At 39.1% G+C, this 26,913-nt stretch overlaps 1 protein-coding gene across 1 annotated transcript in view; it reads left to right on the forward strand.

Moving 5' to 3' along the window:
* Positions 1-17,910: 17,910 nt before the first annotated feature.
* The window catches only part of LOC124167637 (titin), a 222,146-nt gene continuing 213,143 nt past the window's right edge, over positions 17,911-26,913 (forward strand). The window contains exons 1-3 of the mRNA XM_046545616.1: positions 17,911-17,915; positions 22,030-22,383; positions 25,598-25,939. Coding sequence (XP_046401572.1) covers positions 17,911-17,915; positions 22,030-22,383; positions 25,598-25,939 — 701 coding nt within the window. The remainder of the gene's footprint in view (positions 17,916-22,029; positions 22,384-25,597; positions 25,940-26,913) is intronic.

The raw sequence follows: 26,913 nt of genomic DNA on the forward strand, positions 1-26,913 counted from the left end.
ATGATATTCGAGTTTCGATCCAAACTCGATTTTTGAACTTGACCAGTTCATTTGATCTCAGTAGCGAAACTAGCGGACTATAATAATATCATCCTTCCCGAGTGAAAGACTTTTATATAAGGTCGGTAAAATTGGAATGGCACGCCCATGATCATCTCAATCAGTTGATCTTTCTTAAAAAATTTAGTGGAGCCGAATGGTTCTAATTAGTGTCGATCTGAAAAATGTAATGTGAGTGTTTGTAAATGTTTGGATTACTTCTAATAATTCGAAGGGGAATCTCACAGGTAAACTCGTGAACGCTTTGAGGTCTGTTTATACTAGGTTTGAGTCGATTCCAAACGTACATTCTCGATTCCACTGATTTTCTGGCACGTAATCAGATCCGAGAATTGATCGCTTAACGTCGATTCCGATTCCAGGAGGATAAATTTATAGAAAATAGACTAAAAGCTTGGGGACTAAGGCCTCCACATAGCCGAGCCATTGTGCACTGTGCATTATTAAGTTAACAATTTATGTCCAAAACAATTAAAGCGTTTATTATTTTACTAAAACTGAGGATATATTGCTATAATACTAATTCGCTATTTTTAATTAACGTACCTACTATTTGGGCCACTTAATCGTCTTTGTTATTTTCTTCCATTCAATTCCTAAATTTTAATGACAGCAATGCTGCTGATAAATCAATATCCCACATGTTATTATGAATAAGAATCGTTGGAATCGGAATCGGGATGGATAAAAAGTAGAATCGATTCATTCCTAATTAATACTAACTGTGAGGTTCGCCGTCGATTTGTGTGGCGCTGCTGTCCATTCCGTTTTATGCAATTCAGTGAGCAGTCTTAAATCTCGTGTTACCAGAGAAAAGATAGTGTGGTTGCATTAAATGTCGCTCGGAATATCCACGTAAATAGTCCGGCGGTACTAGTATTTTTTTGCTCATGCACGGTTTCCTTCACGGGAAATACGCTTGATTTATCATACTCCGGTTATCTTTTTTGGCACTGAAGTTACATTATCCCCTAACAGATGTAGTGACGGTAGTTTTTGTAAGCTGTACGTTGTTTCCTCAAGTCCATTTATGGGTTTTAGGAATCCGTTTACGAATATATTGAGGCATCCACTATGAAGCATTTCTCCGCTTCCGATTTCAGACTGTGCGCTTCTTTGATAGAATTCGCAAAAAAACTGGAAAATAACTACACGAAATTGATTCAGGTTTTTCCAAAATATTTTGTGCGCTTGAAGTGTCGAGTGTACAAAACGTCTACTCATAAGTTATAATTTTAAATAAAAACGTTTTCTGAAAATAAGTATTTGCGATACATTGACGACGTTATTTTTAAAGTGGCATTTGCAAATGTTGTGAATTGATTTAACTTTGGAGTCAAAATTTTCCGTCTGAGTCCTTACATCATACCAAGCACACCCAAAAACCAAATAGGTGCTTGGAAAATCTAGACAACTTTCATGGTGCATATGAATATACCAAGGGAGACAAATAGATACATAATACTCCGCATATTTCACTCATATTTGGCGTAATTATTTCATACAGTAAATAAATAGGATACGATCAAAGAGTATGGAATAGCTCCTCAGAAAATTCACTTTGAATTTGATTGGATTCGCGTCACTCATAGATTGAATTATTAACAAATATTTTTTTGTATGGAAAGCAATAAATTACCCCTTGGATTACCTTAATACTCTCATTAGAATTAGTTTGAATCGTGGAGTTAACGAAATTTTATGTCTTACAATATGGATTCGTTGTTGGTCACGCAATCATCCTCTTTACCGTTACAATCGAAAAAAGCCATTCCATTCCTCTTCGATGTGAGGAGTTCAAATGGATTGGTTGCCCTTTTCACGAAAAAAAGGCAAAGCGATGATTTGAAGCGGGTAAATGGTGCAGGGGTCACCAGTAAATTCAGAGAAGAGCCCTCAACGAAATGATGGCTGCACATTTTTGTGCTTGCAGCTTTTTGAAGTTGAACGGAAATCAGATTCCTCGCCGTTCTCATGTTATCGGAATTGTAGAGTGTACTCACCATAAATGAGCATGCATTGCCCTTGCCGGCAGCTGTGCGTTCTTGACAACGGGAGGATTGCTGGCAAAGTTTTGGTGATTCCCGGAAGCTGTCAGTGGTCCTTAGAACACTTGTTGGTTAGAGACGTTTCATTGCGGCACATCGCATTGGCTGGAGGACATATTATCATTAACTCCGGGGATGGTCATGTGATGCGCCTGAAAACGCAGAAATTGAACAATTTAATTCGATTACGGTGATGACAACAGTCCTCTCGAAGGCTTACGTCCTCCTGATGCGTACGTTAGGGGACGTAAAATGTGTGGAGTAAAAGGAAAGTAAGCGCATTGAAAGCATAATTGCACATATATAAATGGCTTTCCGAGTCTTATTTCACAGTTTAACACGTCAAGAATTTCCCAATCATTTAATTGAATCTTCCTCGCTCTCCCTCGCCGATATCTGTCAAGGAAGTGACTTCACCTCCGTATACGACTGCGGCGAATGGCTTGGAGCAGTTAGATTCATTGGAATCATCTGACATGTGTCGTGCCATAGTTGGCATTGAAAACCAAAAAAATTATTTTCGCAAGTGCTGCCCAGCCACCTGCGACAGCCGATTTTTGGAACAGACTCTTCTTATCTCAAAATCGCCATCTGCGTAACGCCGTAAGCTTTCGCGGGGACTGTACCAACCCATGTAGTCCACTACCAATAGTGCAGTAGAGGGTTTATTTTGGTTTTCAGAGCCCTCTTTTTAGACTGTAAAAATACTGCGGCATAAAATATTCGCTCATAAACTTATCATATATTTACAACTACATTTTTGGGCAATATTTAAATGATCAAGAACTAGTAGCATACGTACCTGTTGGTCCTGAAATTGGATCTTCAGTCGAGAGGAAGTATCTTACGCCTTTCCTACAGTTTGCGTGCTCTGCAGTCTGAAATCTCTTGCGCGGTATTGCATAAATATAAGTTTGGAAAATGAAAAATTGTTGTAAAATCTATTCGGGTGGTAACTGTGATCGAACTCGTATCGAAGTAAACTCACAAAAAATATCCTCCAGGGACCCTGGCTGATGAAGAAGGCTAGCAAGCGCTCATCGACATAGCCCTCTTTTACAACCGCTGTTGGCCTTATTTCCTCCGTGTGAAGTGGAGGACCTGGTTTTTTCATCATCGGCCATTTAAATCAGCATGAGTCAGCTTCGTCAATATTATCTGTTTTTTTCATTCACGTTATTGTCTTGCTTTTCGTCTCGACAGAAGGTCTAGCCCAGTTTTTGTAGATGTGTTACTGTCTTTAAACGCGCTTTGATGTTACCATGATGCGTGATGACTAGCCTCCAAGCAGATCCCAGTATTCATTTCCTGGCAACCCTATACTGTCTATCTATATTTGCGCTTTTTTCGCATAACCTTTACTACGACTGGTGGCTTTTTTTTCTTCCGTGTGAAGTGGAGGCCCTGGTTTTTCCATCATCGCCCTTGTCCGCTTGAATCAGCCTCTTGAGTTCCCCTTGGAGCGCACGTCTCCTCGATATATTTCCCGGGATCTCTCGAAACGTCAAGATTAAGATGGCACGCCTTGGAAGCTGTTCCCGACCCGCCATCCGGGTTTCGCGGTGCAGCAAACTGGAAATGGGGAGTCTTGCGAGGGAGTTACGGTCGGGGTAGGATTGGACGAGTGGTTTGCTGGGCTGGAGGGGAGGCATTTCATCCCACCCCCGCCTCTGAAGATTGTCGGCCCCGTCGATACGTGTCCGTACCATCAAGCGGACCAACCCTCTAGAGGAATACCCGGTCTATTCCCAGTCTTACCTCTCAACGAGGCGACCGGGTCGTGGGCTTTTCTCGGAAAACGTCTCGACGTGCAAATATGTCCGATCGTTGAGACGTGCGTCTTTTTATCTTCATTGTGCTTCTGTGATCTAGTGGAGCATAGGTCTGAGACTAGGTATGCCGACTTACAAAATATATTGGGGGGATCTTGCCCCGGGAAGTTTTATAAGTAGTGAGTTTTAAGTTTTTTAAGCATTTTAGAAGAGTCATATGATCAACATTAGAACCCTGATAACTCAAATCTCGATGTCTGAATACTCCGGGGAAAATCAAAAAGCCTGACACATTTTTTCTCACGCCCATAACTAATTTTTTAGGGGGCTCGAACCCCCTCGGTCCCCATGTAGTCGTGCCACTGTCTGAGGCCCGCGGCTCGCTCAGACAAAGGGAATCGGGGACATTGCGGACTCTTTTTTTGGTGGGGTCGTTCAGTGGATCCCGAAATTTTATTTCTTTTGTTTTATTTATTTCTGCTGTGCCAAAAACAGCGCAATTTGGCATTCACATTGGGGTTTTAATAAAATTTAACCCTTAGGCTGCGGGAGTTCCGGTTTTAGCTGCTGGAGAGTGCAGAAAAATCCCTCTGTGCAGAAGCCCCCCCCCTCCCCATGTCTCGTGGGCTGGTCTCGTAGAATTAAGCTCTTTAGCGATCCTTATGGTGAGGGAAAGTGCCCAAGTGTAAGATATCCAGGTAGCAATAAAATTTTGAGTAAATGCCACAGCCAGCGTGCAAAATGTATAAGAACGTTCCCGCACTCTAAGGGTTAAAAATTAAACGTACAAGGACATCCACGCTCTGGATAGGGGCAAACGATCCAGACGGTAATCGCACCCGCGACCTTCAGATTGGCAGGCTAGAGCTGTACACTGCCGCCACCGATGGCGGTATTTGCTGTTGCAATTCTTTACGACAATTCGATTATATCTATATTCTCAGGCTCAACTTTGTTGAAGTTCATGTCAACAATTAAAAAGAGCAAACTTTGTATTTATCCACCAATTTATTTTCGTGGCACAACTAGTTTCAACGCAGCGGCGTCATCCTCTGGTACCTCAGGATGACGCCGCTTCGTCGAAACTAGCTGGACCACGAAAATAAATTGGTGAATAAATACAAAGTTTGTTCTTTTTAATTGTTGACAATTCGAGAAATGAATGGTCGAAATAATTTTGGACTAAAACATCTTTTATTGCCATTCTCTCATAATTTTAAAATTAAAAAAATCACGTAAGCCGCTGCCCTTTTATAGGATATGCACAATTTTAGATTACAGTACATTTTCAGGTCATTAAATCATTCAGAAAGAACCGCTAATGAAGGGAAGGAATCGCTTAAATGAGTGAAAAACATGAACGAACCGCGTGAGGTGCATGCGCTGGACCGAAGACACGGATATTCTTCTCGGGTTATCTAACGGGTGAACGTCTCCATCTCCAATGTTTCCGCGGTTCACTCTATAACTGCCTTAAGAAGTGAAGAGTCTCAGAATCCCTGAAGACGATGGAAAAGTAAGCTGCCGAAACGTTGGAAATGGAGTCATTCACATGTTTGACAGCCATAGATAGAGAAAAATGTCTGCATAAAACTGATAACTTCAGGCTCAACTGTGTGACACCTTTCCATTGTGGAAAATATGAGAAATAACTTCAAAAAGTTATTAATATATTTAACTAATTTAATTTCACAAATATATTTTTTTTAAAGCACGTCCACGATTTCAATACACTGTTACATTTTCAGGAGTAATGATGAATCTTACATGAAGATGTGACAATATTATGAAACCAGCGTTGATGCAACAACGTTGTGAAACTCGTATCGCACTTTTTAAATATATTATTGGGCCTTACAAAGTTTATTATTTTAGTTTTCAGAATTTCTCTATATCATCCAGCGGGAAAATCTCAAATCTTTTGTATTAATCGAATTCCTGTAAAGCTCGGTCTGCCCCCCCCCCCCCCCCCCCTTGCGGAGCAGACCGCATTGATCGACAATGCAGATCCACAATTGTAACTTTTTTGTATCATAAGATAGCATTGTCTTGTATATTCGTACAATTAGTTTAAATAAAACTATTTTGACCCTTTCTAACCCAGAAATGATTCTGAGAGAAAACAAATTTCAAGATTTTTCATTTTGAAAACTTGAAAATTTTACACTCAATGATAATTATCGTGGCAGCTAACTATTCCATCAATAAAATTTACACTACAAAATAATGGGTAGTTTAGATATTTCCTGAATAGAGCTGAAAGTTTAAACATTTTTGATGTTGCTTAGAAGCAACATTGGGTTTTAAAGGGTTAAACGTTGCATTTAACTTGATTATTTTTCGTTACGATTAAAGTATAGGTAGCTCAAAATATCCCTTGAGTTTTTTTCTGTATGCGTTAGTGTGAGGGATACCTGTATTTGTGGGAGGAACGGTCGCTTGAAGAAGCGATCTCTCGGAGCACTTCAAGTTTACCTGTCTTCGCCTTTATTCTCAAATATAAATTTTCCTTCCCTTACTTTGCCCTCCCTATGGCGAGAATGTCTACCAATCTTCTCTTCCCACCCCAAACCAACCTCTCCCCCCTTCCCAAGAGTTCCTCGACCGGCGAAGCATCGTGACCCGCATCCGAAAGATCAAGGGTTCAATCCCCTGAATCAATCCGCGTGCCTTTCTCCTCTTTTTGCCCCGGCGACTCTTATAAAGCCCTCCTTTCACCACACCTTTCCGTCCGCCTGTCGAATTCCCAAACATCCCAACCCGTTCTCTCGCCTTTCCTTCTCAAACCTCCTGAGCCCACCTTCCCAATCTGAACGCTACCCGCTCCGAATTTGGTTTGCGAAAAAGCGATTCGAGTTTACCTTAATAGGCGATGATGCAGGGATGATGGAAAAAAATATTCAACTTTTGATTACGGTAGCCATGGGATGAACTTGAAACATTGCAGGTAGTAGTCTTAATAATCATATCGCTTACGGTGATTCCTCCTCTGATTACCGAAGTAAATGCCATTTTCATAAAAATAGCTGAACATACTCTTCTGTCTTTATATACTGGGTTTTCAGAAGGAATCTGCAATACTACAGGAGGTGGTAGGTAAGAAATTTCTGAGCATTTTTTGTCCTTTAAACTTGGGGTCGCAACTCCTTAGTTATTGAGCTATGGCAACGTAAATGTTTTTTGGACTCAATTTTCAGTCGCAATGGAAACAGTTTTTCTTAGGTATCCAGCCTTTTCGGCATTTTATTAAATACTCTTGACTTTTAAGGGCATTAAATAGTTAAGTTTGGACGAAAATGTGCAATAATAATTGCCTGAAACTCTCAAAATGGGGAGGTGGAGCAATGGTACCGTTGATACTCGCACAAAGCTCTCTTTTATTCAGCTCTAAGATTAATTAGATCATACAGTAATATACGAACATTTTCGTCTACCCTTAATTATTCAATGTCCTTAAAAAATCAGTGTGTTAAATAAAATATCGAATAGGCTGGATACCCAAGAAAAACCGTTTTCATCGTAAATGCAAAGTGCATCCAAAAACTGTCTGCGTTTCCATAGCTCAAGCTCAGTAACTAAGGAGTGCTACCCCATGTTTATCGACAAAAAATTCTTAAATTGTCTCCGCCACCGCCTCTTAAAGTACTGCATATTCCTCGTGAAATATCCTGTATACATCTACCTACTGTACATATACATCCTACCCCTCCCCGCCGTCTCAATAGACGTGAAGGTAGACGTGTATAGACGGCAGTTGTTGGAACACCGCCCACTTACCTTTAGATGCTTAGTTTAATAATTATTCTACCGATTAAGGTAGATTTACATGGATCATTTTGCAGATTACCCCATCCTGTCTCCCATCCTAACACGGACTTCTCTCTTTTCACTAGAAAGCTAACTCCCTTTCATGCATGAAATCGTTGCAGGCTTGACGTTATTGAAATGCGATATATCCATGAGAAAATATAAACAAAAAATGGTAATTTCCTCACTTTAACATATTACTCCTCCTCCGATCATGGTTTCGACACTCTATGCCATTGTCAAGGTGATGAAACAGACACTCGCTTGTAAATAACCTGAGCCAATGGAGGGGAGTGTAGTGGCGTGAAAGGAGTGGAAGGGGGACACAATTTGGGTGAACAAATGAAGGTCGGTCACATAAAATAGACAACAAAATAGCGTTTGGGTGAAGGTCAAGGTTTTTTCTTCATAGGGTCTTCGTCCCTTTCATAATATCCATAAATCCTATTTTTTCCTACCCACTTGCTCTTATCCAGCCTGCAGTTGTGTACCAAAATATTAGTAAGGCCTTGGTGCAGTGATTTTTATACGGCCTAAAATTTATTTAAGCTATTTATTTTACTTTATTTTACAATTTGCATTTTTATAGGATTTAACCCCAAACAATAGCATCTAGCGGTGACATGCCATCGTCACAAAAATGAGGACTTCAGAAATACGCCATTCAGTTTTTACTTAAACGACCGCACTTAATGAAAATTTTTACCATCTTCACTTGAACTTAATATTTTCCACTGTGAATTTGCTATCTCCTCTTATGTTAATGTTTAATTTGATATAAAGTCTTCTATGTAACTTTCGTGTTACATTATGCAGCAAACAAAAATATACTTCCTACCTTTGCCTTTTAAAACATTTTTCCTTTTGAATTCGAGGAGATAAAGTGCTCAAACGTAGATTCCCTCTGGTCCATGTTATCTCCCTACTTGAAGGAATCCCAGAGAAAGGAGGGATAGGGTTGCTAGGCAACCGTTATTTTGATTGTTTGCCGGTTGAGTTATGGCTTCTTGGGTAACGGGGGTGGTTCCCTTTAAAAGCAAAGAGGCGTGGTTTTTCCATCGTGGGTGAGTAGTGGACGCGGTTAAACGCTGACCGTTGCGGTCCAGGTGGTTTGGAATGGCTCGCCCCTGCAGCCTATTCTATTGAATCACGCAGGGAAATTCAAGAATCCGTTGGGTCTCCGGTCGCTTTGGAAAAAGCGACCGGAAGGAAAATGCGTTACCTCAGATCCCGAAAATACTACGGTAGAACCATCAAAGATTTACTATTTCATATACCTTACTTGCGTTCGTATCTCATTTCCTTTTTTCACACTACATTCCAGCCCACACAACCCCCTGTAACACCAATAATATTTTGTATCAATCTTAAGTCAAATACCGTCAATCAATTTCCAACGATCCTTATTTTACCATCATCCCTTTTCAACAGCCTGTCTAGGGTGTTGCTTATTTTTTTATTTTTTCTCGGATTTTTGATTTCTACCTCTTAAAATATGCTAAGAGGTGCAGAATGCATATCCTAAAAATTTCAGCTCAATTGTTTAACATTTAGAGGTCGCTCAAAGAGCATAAATGCAATAACATTAAATTTCCCCGATTTTTTGAAGTAACATCATTTTCAGGGGTAACGCACGATTTTGCGGCCTGCGAGCGACCAGCTCGCCGTCAGGGGTGTGACGCGCTGCCGTAGCTCACGGAAAAGTATTGTATTCCTGGAAAACTGTTGAGCGGACGTTAAAATGGAGCGAATTTTGTTCCTGAAGGTCTGCAAAATCGTACGTTACCCCTGAAAATGATGTTACTTCAAAAAAATCGGGGAAATTTAATGTTATTGCATTTAAGCTCTTTGAGCGATCTCTAAATGTTAAACAATTGAGCTGAAATTTGTAGGATATCCATTCTGTATCTAATAGCATTTTTTAAGAGGTAGAAATCAAAAATCCGAGAAAAAATAAAAAATAAGCAACACCCTAAGCCTGTCACTCCCCCTGCCTTAGATTCGCGCAACAGTTTAACTCACAGTTACAACACCTGGCCCTCTGATTACTAACTTTCGTCTAAATATCTATTGTTTCCAAAGTTGTTATTTACTATTTATGAATTTCGTAATCATTACTATATATTATATAATCCTATTAATCCTAATAAATAAACCATTGGGTTAAGTGGAATACTCAGGATACCATAATATATAATCGGATCGTGGGATATTAACTACCCGAAAACATAGGGTATGAATCTTCTATGAATAAAATTATTTTTTTAATATTCACTCTTCAATTTCGCTTGTAAAATTACTTGCCAAACGCATGCGAGGTAGGAACAGACGAAAGTGAGGGGATTAAAAGAATGATGGAATGAGTAGGTTGGGATAGAAAAATAAAAGTGTGGTGGCGAAAACGGTTCGTACGGGGTCAAAATCAGAGGAGATAAAGGGAAGAGATATGGACCGCCTCTGACAAGGGCTTTTGTGGGTTTTTGAAGGAGTTGAGGCTGAGTTCGGATCTGAGCGGGGCGGACGAAAACATTTTTCCTTCGGGTCTCGAGGAGAGAGGGAAACAGATGAAGACGAAAAGGGCTGAGTGTGCGAGGTGAAACGAGATGAAGCACAAGTTCGTTTGCGAAGTCTGGGTCAAACAGGGTTGGGTCGAATAACCACGGAATTTTTCGAACTTCTGCAACCTCGCGTAGAGAAACTAGTCGAAAGTGAAACAAGGGAAACGAGATTTCTCGCCCTGCTTTCTGCCGTGAAACGTACGATACCACTTGCACTCTCTCGTATAGCACTTCTGACTCGGGAAATGATTTTTTCATGAAGAATGAAATCATGTTTGTGGTCTGTATCCCCACTTCGTGGGTATTTGATTAATACATCAAAAATTGTTACAAGTCGACCATAAAGGTGGGTGGTAACATAAAATCAGAAAATATATAAAGACAAAAATATAAAATACGAAGTACCAACTTGGTCGATTGGTTTCATCACACACAAGAATATACAAAAACCAAAACTTAAAACTTAAAATACTAAGTACAAACATATTTTTGAAAAAGCCCTAAAAGTCCATTTTTATACGATACATATTAGGTTGAGGTATTATTCATATTAGATTAGGTTGAGGGGATAAGCCAGCGACTTCACGATTCACAAGGACGACTTTTTGTGAAATTATTTGCCGATATATATGATACACATCAAAGTTATAAAGCCATTATTACCCGAGGTAAACGGTAACAGTATTTTTCAATATCATTTTTGTTCCCACTTTTTGATAGCTTCTAGTGAAAGAGGTAGACCTAGGTTATAGACTCTTCGCGAAATTTATTTTTTAAATATTTGCCTACGTATAAGAAATACATCAAACTTTAAATGCCAAAATTACCCGAGGTAAACTGATATAGTATTTCTCTATTCCATTGGAATTCATTAATATCCATCATTATTCCTTAGGTACTTATTCCTGCTATTTCACCCAATTCCTCGTCCAATACTCGGTATTTATTGATTTTTCTCCCGCATCCCATAGAATACAAGGAATACGAGAAATACTGCTAAGTAGTTTACTTGGAAATAAGATCCTGTTACTAGTTTAAAACTTAAGATATTGTCTTGAAATTTCTAGGGTACTCTGATGTAAGGAGACCCTTATCAACATTTTGCTGTGCAATTAATTTGAAAATTTCACCTCGAAATGAACTCAGATGCATATTTTTCTTATTGGATGTACAGGAAAATGTTAACAAAGGTCTACCCTAAATATCCTAAAAATTTCAAGGTTAAACTTTTGAACTTGTTATCGGTACGTCACCAAAAAGACGAAGTATGAGAGGCCAAAAGGCAACGATGCATGTTAAAGCCATTTTTTATTTTGATGCAGCTTTTAGGATTTGTAACACATTGTGGTAGTGTTATTCTTGAATGTTGATCCATGATAAAATACAAACTTAAAGTGATGATCTCCTCACATTAAGATATAACTGCAATACCGACGATGGTTTCGACATTCTATTTCATTTTCAAGGTGATACAACGAGCACTCACACGTGTATTTCTCATTTATACTCAGAGGCAAGGTAGCAGGAGGGGGTACATGGAAATGGCGTGAGGGAAGTAAGTGGTGGAACAGCTTAACCTTGATAATGGCATAGAATATCGGAACCATGGTCATCAGTGGAGTTTTATATTAAAGTTGGAAATTACCATTTGTAGTTTACCTGTATTTCATCTGTATTTTATCATGGTTATATCGCATTTCCACCAAGTCTAGCATGAAATAATTTTATACGTTGAATGTAGAGACTGTAATTCATTCATTGATCGCCCTAAGTGGAAAGAGAAACACATTCATTGAAGGTACGGAGGTTTATCGAACTAGGGACGCAGGAAGATGTTTCCTTGGTGGGTGCTGATTGCTCAAATGGGCGTCGACTCTATTAAGTGATTTACTCCTGGGCGTTGTCGACGGTTGAGTTTTGGATGCATCAAAGGTCTTGATGAGGCTGGAACGGGACCTTCGACTCTAACTCACGGACCAACTTAAGCGCCATCGGTTATAATGCAGGAGCCTTGCTGAACAAAGCGTTTATTCATAGTACTGCACCACTACAATCCTAAGATTGTTGTACTACAGCCTTGAATTCCTCCTTTTCCCGAGCTAGTTCTTACAGCTCCATTATATTCTTTTTTCTTGTGTCCTTTGCCTGCTCCAAGCACTTATCTCTAGGCCTTCCTCGAGGAACCAAGCGTAGAATCCTATTATTTCCTAATATCTATTAGTGAACTAGGAATTGAGTACAATGCCGACGGGAAAATAGTTTAAAAATCCATACCGAAATTTAGCAATTCAAAAATCCCATCCTTATCTCCATGTAGCTGCAAAACTTGTGGATAAGTATGAATACCTACTAAATTCTCCTCACACTTAATTAGAAGTTACGTTTTTATAATGGAGATACATTCTTTTTTCTCAACGGAATCCATTTTTGTGCATTAAGAACATTAATACTTTTGTGAAAAGAAATTTGCAACATTGCATGCCTCAAAACATTTTGTGATGTTCCAGGTATCGGCTAAATTATCATCTGCTTATCATATGCGCAATTGCAATGTTTCTGCTTTCATTTCACAATAAGCAAGTATCATTAGGGTTCGCCAGACAACGCATATTGTCGTTATAAGTTTTCGGGTGCCTCATGTAGTGCAACCATGGAAAACTATTATAATTAAACCTTCATTTAGTTAACAATGTTAAAAAATTCTCAAGATTTGAATTTTTTCTTTGTGAGCATAGTCTAAATAATCTCTGGATTTATGGACGACGATGATGATTAAAGCGATTGAGATTAATTTCGGAGGGTAACCTAGGCCTCACCAAATAGATAATATTGGGCAATCGGTATATTCAATGCTGGAATAAACAATCTTGAATAATTCCAACACACCCTGTCCTTTGAATTACACTGTCTCAAAAATAAACTGACTAATTAATCTTAATGATGCTTTTTCCACAAAAAAAAAACAATATTTTGAAGAGAATAAAACGTACGGCGCGACATTTAGTCGTTTTTGTTTTCAGTAATGACCCGGCAAATTGAGGGAGGCTTAGTCAACCTCTCCGAAAATTCCTTAAAAAAAGCTTATTTGGAACAGCAGAACGCAAGCAGTCTTATCGTTTCTCCGTACTCGTGAATCAACCTCAGAATTTGAGGTGGATTCTTCGAAGGACTCACGATGATATTGAAGGCCTTTCGCCGACTCAGTCTTTAGATAGTGCAAACGATTGCCGATAGGTGGCAGCGAGTGGCTCTCTCTGCGCACATTGAACCACCGTCGCTGACGAAAATTCGTCGTAAGAATTCCAGTGCTAAAAAATCCGATGTATGTAAAACTCGTAAATTGCGTGTCATCATTTATTTCTTTACCAACGAGAGCTTCATTACTCCAGGGATGATATATGTAAACTAGTCCGTGATAACAAATTTCGCATTATTTTGAGTCATAATTCTTTTAGGGAAAGCGTAAGGAATTATGATCCCTATTATCTAGATAAAGAAGTAAAATATCATGCATACATCCAAGCTCTTAATGGTTTGTAGATAACATGCCAAATCGAATGCTACATTAAAATTTGTTGGTTCAAACATTTAGTTGGATGCAGTGCACATTATTAGCATTGAATTTTTGGTCCCATTTCACAGTGTAAACTTAAAAAAAACTTTAAATCATTGCTTCAATAAGGCAATATTATAATGGTTATAAGAGGTTTTATTTCAAGTGTGAAAAAAACGAAACTTAGAATAGGTAGTGGGGTCCATACCATTATAAGCATTTGGATTTATGGTAGCAGAAAGAGAAAATTGTCTTACTAGTAGGTCTTAGTTTCCCTTTCCGTGATCTGTTCGATTGACTCATGATGAGATCAAGCGTGGGGAGAAAGTAGCCGGAAAGTAATGCCACAAAACTTTCAAGGCCTTCTTGACAGCTCACTTGAAATCGCTCACTCTATCTCGGAAATCGCATTGTTCAACTTCCTGTGATGAGTCATATATAAGTCGATTGCCTGAAGTAGTTAAGAGTTTATAAACGTGCATCGAATTTCAGAAAATTTAATTATACGTTGATTTAATTGATGTTTGAAGAATTTTGTAACGACTAGCTTGCAAACCACTTGTTGACGCCCATCAAAACTTTAAAATCAATCACGATCGTTAAGTTTTTAATTTTATTATTATGATTAGGGTAACCTACCGATTCAGGTAGGTTTTCATGAAATATTTTAGATATATTCTGGCAGACTACCCTCCCTTCATGGGCGTCCCTCTTAATTCATAATAAGGCCTAATCCCTTTCATTCTATCTGAAACAATCCTATTCTCTTCCTTGCTCTCCTTCATTTACCCAGCATTTTCCCCTGTAACACTGTTTTTAATATATATAACTGTCGATTACTTTAAGTAATTCACAAGTTGGAATATACATATATGTCTGGGAAATCAATAGCATTTCGACTGCCACCTTACTTTTTAGGGTGTGGTTTTGGTAATGACTACAAAGTACTGTAATATAAAGAGAATGGATGGAATCTTTGGAATGGAGATCGGAAATTCGATTTCGAAGCGTGCCAATAGAAGGCGCAACTAGAACAGCAACGGGTGAGATGTTGTTGGCAGGACTAATCACTTTGCGAGGCACTGAAGTGTGATTCAAGAAACGCTCGGAGAATCAATCGGCCACGCTCGCATAGTGACTCGCCAGTGAGTCATTCCGGATGTGTACGTTGGATATCCAGAGGATTCCTTGCGAGAATTCAAAATAAATATGCTTTAGCTCTTCAGTAGTGCGAGAAACTGAGGTGAAACGCTGCGGTCCACATTCAGGTAATACAGGAGATATTTTAGCATTCAGAGAGAAATCTAACCAATGTAGCAACCGTTTTTCTGAAAATGGGATTTTATACCCATGTGAACATAAAGATTGGTTGCAAAGTTGGGTAAATAACTTATACGATCTGTAGTGTAGGATGATGATAAGTAGATGTTTTCAGCATTTAACCCTATTTCAAATTGAAAAATTTTACACGTGGGAAGTAGTAAGGTAAAATTTTGAAATTTAACATGCCTGAAAACATTGGAATGAGTATATTTTATTGCATGATGAAAATTTCTAAATGATAGCACAAGATTCGCGAGATTAATGTGTTACTAATAAAAGATCATACGTTGAGAGCGAGCTATGCATTCTATTGAAAGGGCGCATACCCTTCTCCTGACCAGTCGCATTTTGTCTTTTTTGGTGAAGTTTCATTCCTAGAAAACTGACCAAATTATTTTGCAATTTGACGAGTATATTGACTAGACGTTTATCGAAATTTGCTAGTTTCTCGAATATAAAAAATGTTTACCTAATAAAATACTGAAGTAAAATTTATCAAATTTGAGGAACAGGGAAATTTTGAACAGGATCTGTTATATACACCATGAAAATTTCAAGATGATTTTTTATAAGATAAAAGCGAGTAATCATGCCACAAAAAACGATCAAGAGGAAGGAATGTTTCCAGTTAAATTAGCTAATGTGACGTCAGAATCCCTCAAATAATTAAAATTCCTTGAAATCTCAATTTGCAATTGCCCCTATTCACTACACGTCTTTTCTCTTAAACTTTCTTTGAATAAGAATTGAGATGGAGAAGGCACGGGGTCACGCTAACAACCTCCTCAATAGAATGTTTCGCGTGATTCTTATAGCACAATACTTTCTCAAAGATGCAGACGGGAGTGTTAAGATGCGAGACCGTGAAATCGTCCATCCTTCCGCCAGCTGTCGCAATGAAGGGTTCACTTGGCCACCTCCCACGCACGTGCCGCGCACTGACTCATAAATACGACACTTAGCGCATATTAAGCGCAACAAGGAGTTGCTAATGTGAGCGGACGTATGCACCGTCCATGCAAGACATACAAATGGGTGTCTTCATTCCCATGGGCCATTTGCGTCACAACCTTCACCCACACGCAGAGGACAAATGGACGTCCCTCACATGAGTTTATAATCACGAGTCTCTTTTTATTAATAGTCTTGTCTTTTTATAAATGAAGGGAATTTTTAGGACTATACTGGGTGTATCAGGAGGAATCTGCAATACTTCAGGAGGTAGCTATTTTATCATTATTTTATCCATAAACATGAGGTCGCAACTCGTTGGTTACTCACCTATGGCAACGCAAACATTTTTGGACACAATTTTCAATTACCATGGAAACGGTTTTCATTTGTTATTCAACCTATTCGACATTTTATTTAATATTCTGGATTTTTAAGGACATTAAATAATTAAGGGTGGACGGAAATGTGCGCATATTATTGTCTTCTGTATGAAAATGTCTGTATATAACCATTTGTTGCTTATATTTTATCATGGATGTATCGCATTTCCATCACGTCAAGCCTGAACCGATTTCATACATGAAAAGGAGTTAACTTTCTTGGGAAAAGAGAGAAGTCCGTGTTAGGATGGGAAACAGGATGGGGTAATCTGCAAAATCATCCATGTAAACCTACCTTAACCGGCAGAATACTTATAAAATTAAGTATTTAAAGGTAAATGGGCGGTGTTCCAACACCTTCGGCTACACATATATATAGACGGCTGGCGGGGTACGATGTAGATGTACAGTAGTAGATGCGTAGAGGATATTTCACGATGAATATGCAATACTTTAAGAGGTGGTAGGGGAGACAATTTAAAGCATTATTTGTCCATAAACATGGGGTCTCAACTCCTTATTTACTGAGCTCTGGAAATGGAAACATTTTTTTGATGCAATGTACATTTACCATGAAAACTGTTTTTCTTGGATATCCAGGCTATTAAATATTTTACTTAATACTCTAGAATTTTAAGTACATTAAATAATTCAGGCTGGACGAAAATGTGCTATTATAATTTTCTGAAATGATTATTGTCAAAATGGATGATGAGATTGCGCAATCGTATTGTGGTTACTCGCTCAAAGCTCGCGTTTAATATAGCTCAAAGATAAACCCACCCCCTGAAATATTGAAAATTTATCCTTAAACGCCCTTGTATAATCTTATAAATTATTTGTTTAAATAAGTAAATTTCTAAAAAAAGACCAATGATTTTCAGACATTCTACATTTATAGGGGAGAGTTGCCTAAATCGCTCCGCTTCCCAAATCGCAAATGTAGCCATTATATATATGTATGCAATCTAATGGCTACACTTGGAACTTCCTGCATCACCAAGCACACCACACTTTAATTAAGACCACCAGTGCAGAGACAAGTCAGGTGCGTAGGTATTAAGAAAATAAATGTCTCCTCTGCCATTTCTTTCGTCTTTTTACAAGAATATTGATAACAAATAAGTTGTATTTACATATTTTAGGTACTTATAATATTTTTGGAGTCTATTGTGTTTCATTTAGTGCTATTAGCAGAGTGGTATGACCATTTGTTTAGGCAGTGGATATGATTTCATATAAAATGGCGATCGCTCCAGTGTTTCCTCTACAAAAAACGATTGCGTTGCCACAACTCTGTAACTAAGGAGTTGGAACCCCATATGATATGTTCCTCTCCTGAGTCTCCCCCAAAAAAAGTCTCCGCTACACCTCCTGAGGTATTACATATTCCTCCCGAAATACCCTTTTTAATGAAGGCCTTAAGTTTCCCAAATGAAAGAGGAAAATCGAGCAATGTGGTAAATAAACCGTTCAGTCTCTTTTTTTCATTTTGCATTTTAATAAAATATCAATATTTTCCACAAAAGACAATTTATTTACATATTATTTGATCGAAACCCATTTTCGTTTTTTAGGTTGAGTGGATGGGGGAAGTATAGGAGGATTTTTATATTCTTACTGAGTATCAGGGGGGGGGGGGGGAGGTTCTTCTCCATTCTTTCCCATATCTACATCTCGAAAGCCTCCTGCCTTTTCTCGTCCTCTTTCCTCAGTGCTGCAAGTTTACGCACCGTAAAGCTCCATACTGCAAATCAGAATCTTCACTAGCCTTCTTTAAACGTTCCCACGTAACGATTCTTCTTTCTTAATTACTAGATTAACTCTTTTCTATAGCGATTACGTAGCGGGTAGTAGAAGTTGAAAAATATGGTTAGAGGGTAGAATACTTGGTAATCGAGGGAGAGAAAGGAAAAGAATAGGATTTTTAGATAGAATCAAAGGGAGTAGGACTTATTATTAATTGAAGAAGAAATCACTGAAGCGAGGGGAGGCAGCCAGAATACTTCTTAAATACTCCATGCAAGCCTTCCTTAATCGGTAGAATATTTTAATAATAATTCATAAACTCCTCTTTTGTTAACGTAGTTCGCTTCCAGTTTTCCTTAAATCTGGTCTTTTTCCTCCATGCATATGAATAACTTCTGAGAAATGAGACCTGGAGAACTTGCAGGACATCGTCGATTGATTCGTAAATTCGAGTTCTAAACGCGCCGGCGGGACAACGAACTTCTGCCTCCCTTAGAGTTTCACATGACGGTGTGTAGATGGCAGTTGCGCACGGCGCCACGTTCCTCCCCCGCTGGTGCATAAGCAATTCCTGTTTCGTCGGACGGCGTTTGGTCGGTCCCAGACGCTTCACCCCGCATGCCGGTCGGTAATCTCTCTCACGTGGAGGCATGGAGAACGCATTGCGTCTGTCTTCCTGGGTCGCAATCGACTTTCTCTGAATTTCGACCTCCCCTTCCCCACCACGTGGAAGGAAGACGGTTCCGTCTGCAGCGAAATATGTGAATCCCATTGCTGGAGAAGTCGTTGGACCACTTGATGGCCCTACGCCTTGTTCTTGGTTCACCTTGGGCAGGGGTAAAGAAAGAAGAGTTGAACAACTGGGAAGATGGATGACGTGTAGCCAGCTAAACAATTTTAAAACGTGGGCATTTGAGTTTACAAAATTTGTGCCCAAGCGACATATGTAATGTAATAATATTCTGAGAGCTATGGGAAATTTATTAATACAATTAATTCTAACGACATTTTTCCCTCAAAAAGTAGAATTATTTCGAACTGACGAAAAAAATCCATTAAATGACTAACTGGCGGTGTATGATTCATAAAATCTTTGCGCCATCTTTCCTGTCAACTTGCCTTCTATCTTGATTTTCTGGAGTCTTTGAAAACATTTATAATTTTCTCCGAATAAAATGGAATAAGTAAAATTTGACCGCTTATGATTTCCCAAAATGTAATTTAAGTGTCCTGAGGTACCAGAAAGCCAGAGCAAGCTAATCTAACCGAAAATTTCTTGGCTGGAAAAGAGCTTTTGCACTAGTTTGAGTACCATCTCATTCCCTAAGGGATAAAACCATTCAAACTATGAATTCTGGCTGGAAAAATTCGATTAGCATCCATCCATCGAACAACTTCCATTTCTCATCGAATAACTCGCATACTTTTAACCAAAGGAGACGTGAATTCGCCACTCTCGTCAATTCGTCAATTCTATCAAGAAAAACTTCCCAACTTAAGTTTTTTAACTCTGCAATGTATAATGTTGCATATATTATTTCTCTAAAAAATCAGTTTTACTCAGTGATTAGAAAACAAATCCACACGAATAATCATTTTCTTTCCATTATAATACTTGTAAATAAACGTTTAAGACCCGTGTTAACTTAACTGTACTCCTATACCGTTCTACTGCGATATCATAGATGGATTAGACTTCGGTATCAAAGGTAAATCATGAGCATTGTAAAAAATTTAACTTTTCAGAAACTATTCATCCCATTAAGAATGTAACTGCATTCATTCTGATAAAATCTTTCTTCTTTTGTGAACACCAACCAAATCACCTACGACCATACTATTCCGCGAACTGGGGCGCGCGAATGCATTACTGACAAGAATTCATCTTGACTTACTTTCGCTTTCTCGACAATTCGTTCAAGGGTATAACCTCATTTGATGATTTCTCTGTTGAATTTAATACCGAAATTTTACTGAATTACTGAATTTTATCACCGTTTGGTTAATAAAGGGCGCATATTCATTCCAGGATTCATCTCATAAAATAGAAAAAATAACCTCACGGTTAATGGAGGAACTTGTTACGTTTTCAAATAATATAATGGCAAATGTCCTCTACACGCTCATTTCATTTCTAATTCGATCAAGTGCCGCAGAGGAAGATGATACAGTTCATTGAAATCGGTCTTAAAATTTAACCAATCATGAGAGGAAAATTGTACTTGTTTGCACTCCATGAAATAGAGATGCCAATGCATATGTTTTATTTTATCACCACTATTGTGCGCAAATCGCTACAGATTGATAATTACTTACAATTAGATTAAACTGCCAGACACTAACACCTGCAAAACCTCTTATTTCTCAATCGTTTTTCCTTTGCTTTTTTAGACTTAAAGCGTGAATAATTTTTAGTTTTGACCCCATATAATGAAAGGATATTTCATTATTTATATCAAATCTTACTCCTCTGCGTTTTGGCCTCAGCTCTGATTTGATTTGGGGTTTCCCGGTTTTGGTGTGAGAGTCCAGTAGTTGTCACTGTTGCCGCTAGATGGCAGAGATGGTCTCTGCGAGAAGATATTCTCATCGTATGCTCTCCGCCAGTTCCTCGCCGTCTTTCAGGGAGGAAATTCAAACACCGAAGAGGAAGAGCGATTGGATAAAAGCCATGTTATTTTGAAATAATTAATATAAATAATGCCTGCAATTAACCATTTCAGCAATGCAGAAACTGAAGATTAGCGTATGTAACGATATCTAAACTACGGCGATGGCCTGATTTACAGATTGATTTAAATAGGCTTAAGTGCTACCAAACATCCTCTAAAGCTAATCTATTCAAGGGCTTACCCGGGATCAAAACTAGGGGGCAATCCATGGTTCTTCAAGTAGTAGGTAATATTTAAGCATGGAAAAGGTGAATGAAATCAATATTTTAAGGAAAATGTAACTGCCCCTCGCTGGGCACGCCCATGAATCTATTGGTAACCAGTGGTTAATTTCTTAAATTTCATCTCAATTGGATTATGAAGTGTAATATACTCATTAAAAAGTTTATTGGAACTTAAATTATCCAACTTAACATAAAGAAACTGATTTCTACCAATGCATAGATAAAATTTGAAATCTTACAAGCTGCCACCTGACATTTTTCTTTCTCTCGTGTAGACTTTCCTTCCTGTTAATCTCTAATACCATGTTGAGGATAAGACGTCTTAATGTCACAGATGCATTTTGTGAATTATAACTGGAGAAATTGACTGAAATCATCTCATTTATCTGGGCTACTTTAAAAGGTTTCAGAGTAAATGACAATGACTATTCTAGAATAGATGAAATAAATATGGCAATAATAAGTCTGGGTCACACCATGTAGAGAATGCGATGTCTTAAGGCCGTTTTACAAGGGGCACGGAATTGCGCAGGTTAGAGCTGCATTAATTTCTAAAATGGCGTGGAATTGCGCGAATGCATGAACGAAATTAGAACAGGGGCTATTTTGCCGTCTCGCATCCACGCATTCTCGCATGTGTTCTAGCAATTCCCCGCTTAACACGACGCAATTTTTATTGCTCCTTCGCACGCACGTCAGATTGCGCAATTCCGTGTTCCGTGTACTGTGTAAAAAGGCCTTTACACGCCACAATTAGTTGAATTTTATGAATTATAATGGGATAAATTTACTGAAATCGTAATAATATACATCATTGCTACATTACAAAGTACTCTACAATAAGTGGAGCAGTTGTAAAAGGGGCTTTAATGACAATTTCTTCAGAGGGAAAGCTAGAACTCAAAAGAATTTCTGGTGTGTCTTTGCAGGGGCGGTGACGAGGTTCAGCGATCTCTCGAACTTCTGGACCGCGTGCTGTCGGAATTCGACGACCTAGAGAACGGGAACATAGAGGGGGCGCCGGGGGTGGCGCCAGGGGTGGTCCCTCAGGCCGCCAAAGCGGCGGCGGGGGCTGAGGTGCCGGCAGCTGCGGGGGGCGGAGGGGGCGGAGGTGTGGCCAACAGACTGCCGTCGGCGGCGGCGGCCGGGGGCAGCAGCGTGGTGGTGGTCGGGGGCGGGAGTACGCCCGAAGACGAGGAAGAGGAGGAGGAGGAAGAGGACAGAAGCCACCAATCGGAAGACGACGGATACATGAGCATGAACGGAAGGAGAATGGCACAGAGGTACATACATACTGTGACGTCGGGATCCCTCAAATAATATAAACTTCCTAGAAATCTCAATTTGTCATTGCTCCTCTTTATTAAACGTCTTCTCTCTGAAACTTTCTTTTTAACAACCCCTTCTTTTTATCAAAATCACATAGCAACTTTCTTTTAAACGAACAATAAAAAATCTAAAACATAAATTTAGCAAAATATGCATATAAATTAATACCATTAAAAAAACAAATAACGATCGAAATTAAATAAATAGTTAAATGAAATAAACAAAAATGGAGTTAGATAAGACACGAAGTTCTACATAATACCCTGCGAGCCACCTCAAGGGTGTTTGGCAGGGGGTGATCAATCACCAACATGCTGCATGCAAGGCAATGCAAGAAGACTGCCACATCCACACCACATGGTCTTGAAATATTACGCATGCAAAAACAAATACATGCACGGTCATGAAAAGGCAAAAATTGCCAATTGTTTGTAATTCCTATAGCATTTCAATGCAGCATTTGAACGATATAAAAAATAAAAACATCCAATGAGTCGACCTAGCGAGTTACACCAGTAATTATATTAATCATGACATCGTTGCCGTCATTAATAGTACGAGGAAAGACTGACATTTTAAGTGTAAGAAGTGTGAGAACAGTGACATACCAGCCCAATAGTAAGAAGCATCAATAATACAAAAAAGGTCCCTCAAGTCGACCTCTGGATGCTTGTCACCCCTAGTGCAATGAAACGGATTTACTTATGTCTCCACTTGCGTCGCTGACGGGCAAAGCGATCCAAATTTCACGGTTAAATAAGCCACGGCTTTTAGTCAAAAATTATATCCCGATGATTTGATCCATCATATTCATAACTTTTGAGTGCTATTCCTCACAATTGCATATACTATACTGCAAAATATTGAAAAAAAAAGTGGATCGTTCTGTAATTATCGCTGCGCTGTGGATATTTTTGAAAAACAATTAAAAAGTGACCGAAGTGGCAACAGAAATCAACCTTCTATGGGGTGTAATTGGGACTCCTTTATGAACTCCCCTTGGTAAGACGTTTTCGTGGCTTCTTTTCGCATTATTATTTTTTTTTATTTCGGGAAACGCCGTGTCTTAGTCATTTTCACCTGACATTTCGCTCCCGCTTCTGGTAGCCTTATTACTTATTACATCTCTTTCTCATGATAGTGCAATCCGCAGGAGAAGCGAAATTTGCTCCGACGCAGCATTTTCCGAAAAGAGCAAAATAATTATTAGATAAATTTCAATCCTGTAGCTTTCCGAATGCTTATTTTTGAATAAGCACTTGTACTACCAAGGCGTCTTCTTCGTCGGCGGTAATTTATTTTTGCTTTAGAAGAGAAGTTGGTTTATGCTACCAAACATGCAATGTCACGCATGCTCATACGCATAGCGCCGAAGCAGTCCCGAAGAAGTCCCGAAGCAGCATAGGTACTATTTCAGAAATTACCATCGGTCTTGCTAGTGGTGTACCTGAACGAAGAGGTAGAACATGTGATTCGAATTCGGGATGTCCGTGGTTAATACCGATCGATGCAAATAGTTTGTTCCCCTGGGGGATTTTCGCTTTTAAAGTGCACTTACGTCTTAAAAATATCGGTCGAAATCGATTTATTGAGCTATCGATGTTTAATTGAAGTGAAAAGCTCTACTTTTAAAAAAATCGAAATTTGAGTCAAAAGATCGATATATCGAAAAAATTGACGGTTCTTAAAACGTTTGTATAAAATAGTGTTTGTTATTCTCCCTCAAAACACTCTTACTAACTTAATACTTACTAACAAAAACACTTATTTGAATAGTAGAAAAAAATCTACTTAGCGGTATCAGAAATCAACTTTCTACGAGGTGAAATTGGGACTCGTTTATGAATTCCCCTTGGAAAGACGTTTTCCTTCCTTCTTTTCTCAATTATTTTTATATCGGGAAATGAATGAATTGAATTCTTGATTTAATGCATGCATGCTTGAATTATTAGTTGTAAAAACTTAAAAAAAAAAAAAAAAAAAAAAAAAAACACTCACATTAAAGTTACGGGATCACCGCTTGGAACCATTCGACTTCACTAATTTTTTTAAGAAAGATCAACCTTTTGAAATGGTTTTTCATGATCCAAGTCATGTCTTTCGACTTTTAACGGCCATAGATAAAAATTCCTTCCTATGGGATGGCTGACATTATCATAGACCAGTAATATCGTAGACTGAGAATTGTCTCTATCCATCCCTAACGCATGGCTGTGGAAAAGCGAAGATTATCGTGATCCGTACGCAAAGGGTTAATTTATTTTACACTCATGAGTAAATGGCTGAATAAGGAATATTATGTTTTAGGCGTAACTTTTCTTCCCCATTCATCACAATGCTTTTAATTAAATGCGAATCCGAGTCTAAGTGAACGACCTAATTTTCACCTGTAAAGGCCTGTTTACACGATACATTAACACGTACGTGTCAATGTCTGATTGCATGGACGATTTTGGTGGAACGGAACATGTTCGAATGCATGAATCAAATAAAAACAGGTTCTTTTCTGTGCATGCATTCGCACAAGTTGGGTGGTTCCACGATGCATTTTGGCGTTCATTCTCGTGTTCCTACATTTAGACATTAACTTGTACGAGCTTATGTGCCGTGTAAACACACCTTAAGAACGATGAATTGATTTAGGGGTCTTAGGGGGTAAAAGTGTCGAAGAAAATAAATTATTTTTAAAAATTAACAAAGTGGAAAGAGTTGCTGAAACCTTTTCAAGAAATGGAGACTTCCTACATTCCCATCTAATATGAATTGAACCTACTTAATGCAATGGCCTTAAATTTCTTCCTCGATGGCTTAGAATTAAATTGTTTTCACCATTTAGGAAGGTGGCAGCCGGAATGCGAGATAACACATCACATACCAATTAACAATATAAATGACAATACTGGATACCTATTTCGGCTTGTGGGGGATCAATAAATTTATCAAGGGCTTTGAATTTCAACAATGAAGCTTATTGATGCATGAAGTCCGCAAACGTGCATCATTTTTTAAAATTAATTTTACGGTGATGAGACTCGGACGTTAAGGGAATAGGACAAGAAGAGACTAGAGGCGTTCATTCTCGTGTTCCTACATTTAGACATTAACTTATACGAGATAATGTACAGTGCAAACAGGCCTTTAAACCCTCTGACCATAATTCCTATTTTTCGCCCATAGGCCACCGCCTCCGCCCCCGCGGGAGAATGCGGAGGCCGTGGAGGCGGTCCGCGAGGACGGGGAGGCAGGCCGCAGGGGTGGCGGCAGGGCCAGTAGCAAGGGCCAGGGGGCGCCTCCCAAGGACGACACTCCGCCCCCGATCCCGCCCCTGCCGGCGGCCGTGTGCAGCGTGGCCTCTTCAGCCAACGTTGCCCCCAGGTCTCCACCCCTGCCCCCGCTGCCCCCAGCGGCGGCTGTTGCCGCGGTGGCTCACACGGGTGTCAGCGCGGAAGACGAGGATTTCCCGCCCCCGCCGGAGGAGGCTGAGCGAATCATCTCGACACTACTGCCCAGGTGTGCACAGATATTTTATCTGCAGATTGTTTTGTAACTATTTTTTTATAAAATGAGTTTCTTTCCTTCTCTTCAGTAGCGCAGCGAGGGGGGGATTTTGAGGGATAAACCCCCCCTTAAGTTTAATCAATTTTACTTATTTGGATCAGCATTAATTATAGAATAGTGTTAGGATTTATCAAATATCCCTCAGTAAGCCGTAAAACTCGCCATTGCGAACCATTATTGTTAAAATTTTTCTGGAGGAGGGCTCCCGCGATTCCTGCGTACCCTGGTGGGTATGCAATACCCCAACACCCGTAAGTATTAGTTACCATAAAACCCCCCCTAGCCTTAATTTCTAGCTGCGCCCGTGCTTCTCTTGACCTCTTATGTTTAATGTTGATTCTGTATCTCGGAGTGTAGGTCTTGAAGAATTTTAAATGCGAATGTTTGTCAAAGTTTTGATATATTTCTACAACTTCATAGGGCTGTAAATGAATATGAGTTCATGATTTTGATCCATAAAGGCATAAATGGTTGTCACAATATTTTTACAATAAGAAAATAAGAAAATAAAAAGAATTATCTTCTTTTTCATTAATTTGCTATTGAATTATTTTCCCTTTCAATTTAAATTATTGTAAAAAATACATAGTTTAGCCTAAAAGCCCGCCAGATTAAGCCGGAAACGACTCTATATTTACATATGACATTTCCGTCCCGAAATAATTCTCTTCAAAAGTACTTTAAATGTATATAAAGTTATAGTGCGGTTTCAGTAATTCTTTGGAAGATAGAAGAGATAGGGTGGCAGAGATTTTTCAGAGGCTGCCCGATCCATGCTTGATTGTCTTGAGGAGGGCACTTAAAGTGCAGCACTCAGTCCGTCGGATGGGACGTTAAATCGTGGTCCCCAGGGCGCCCTTCGTTTGGAGTAAGCTAATGTCGATGTCCGGTTTCTCTCTTATCGAGCGACTAAGTGCGCACATAGT

Source organism: Ischnura elegans, chromosome 11, assembly GCF_921293095.1.
Source record: "Ischnura elegans chromosome 11, ioIscEleg1.1, whole genome shotgun sequence".
Taxonomy (NCBI): domain Eukaryota; kingdom Metazoa; phylum Arthropoda; class Insecta; order Odonata; family Coenagrionidae; genus Ischnura; species Ischnura elegans.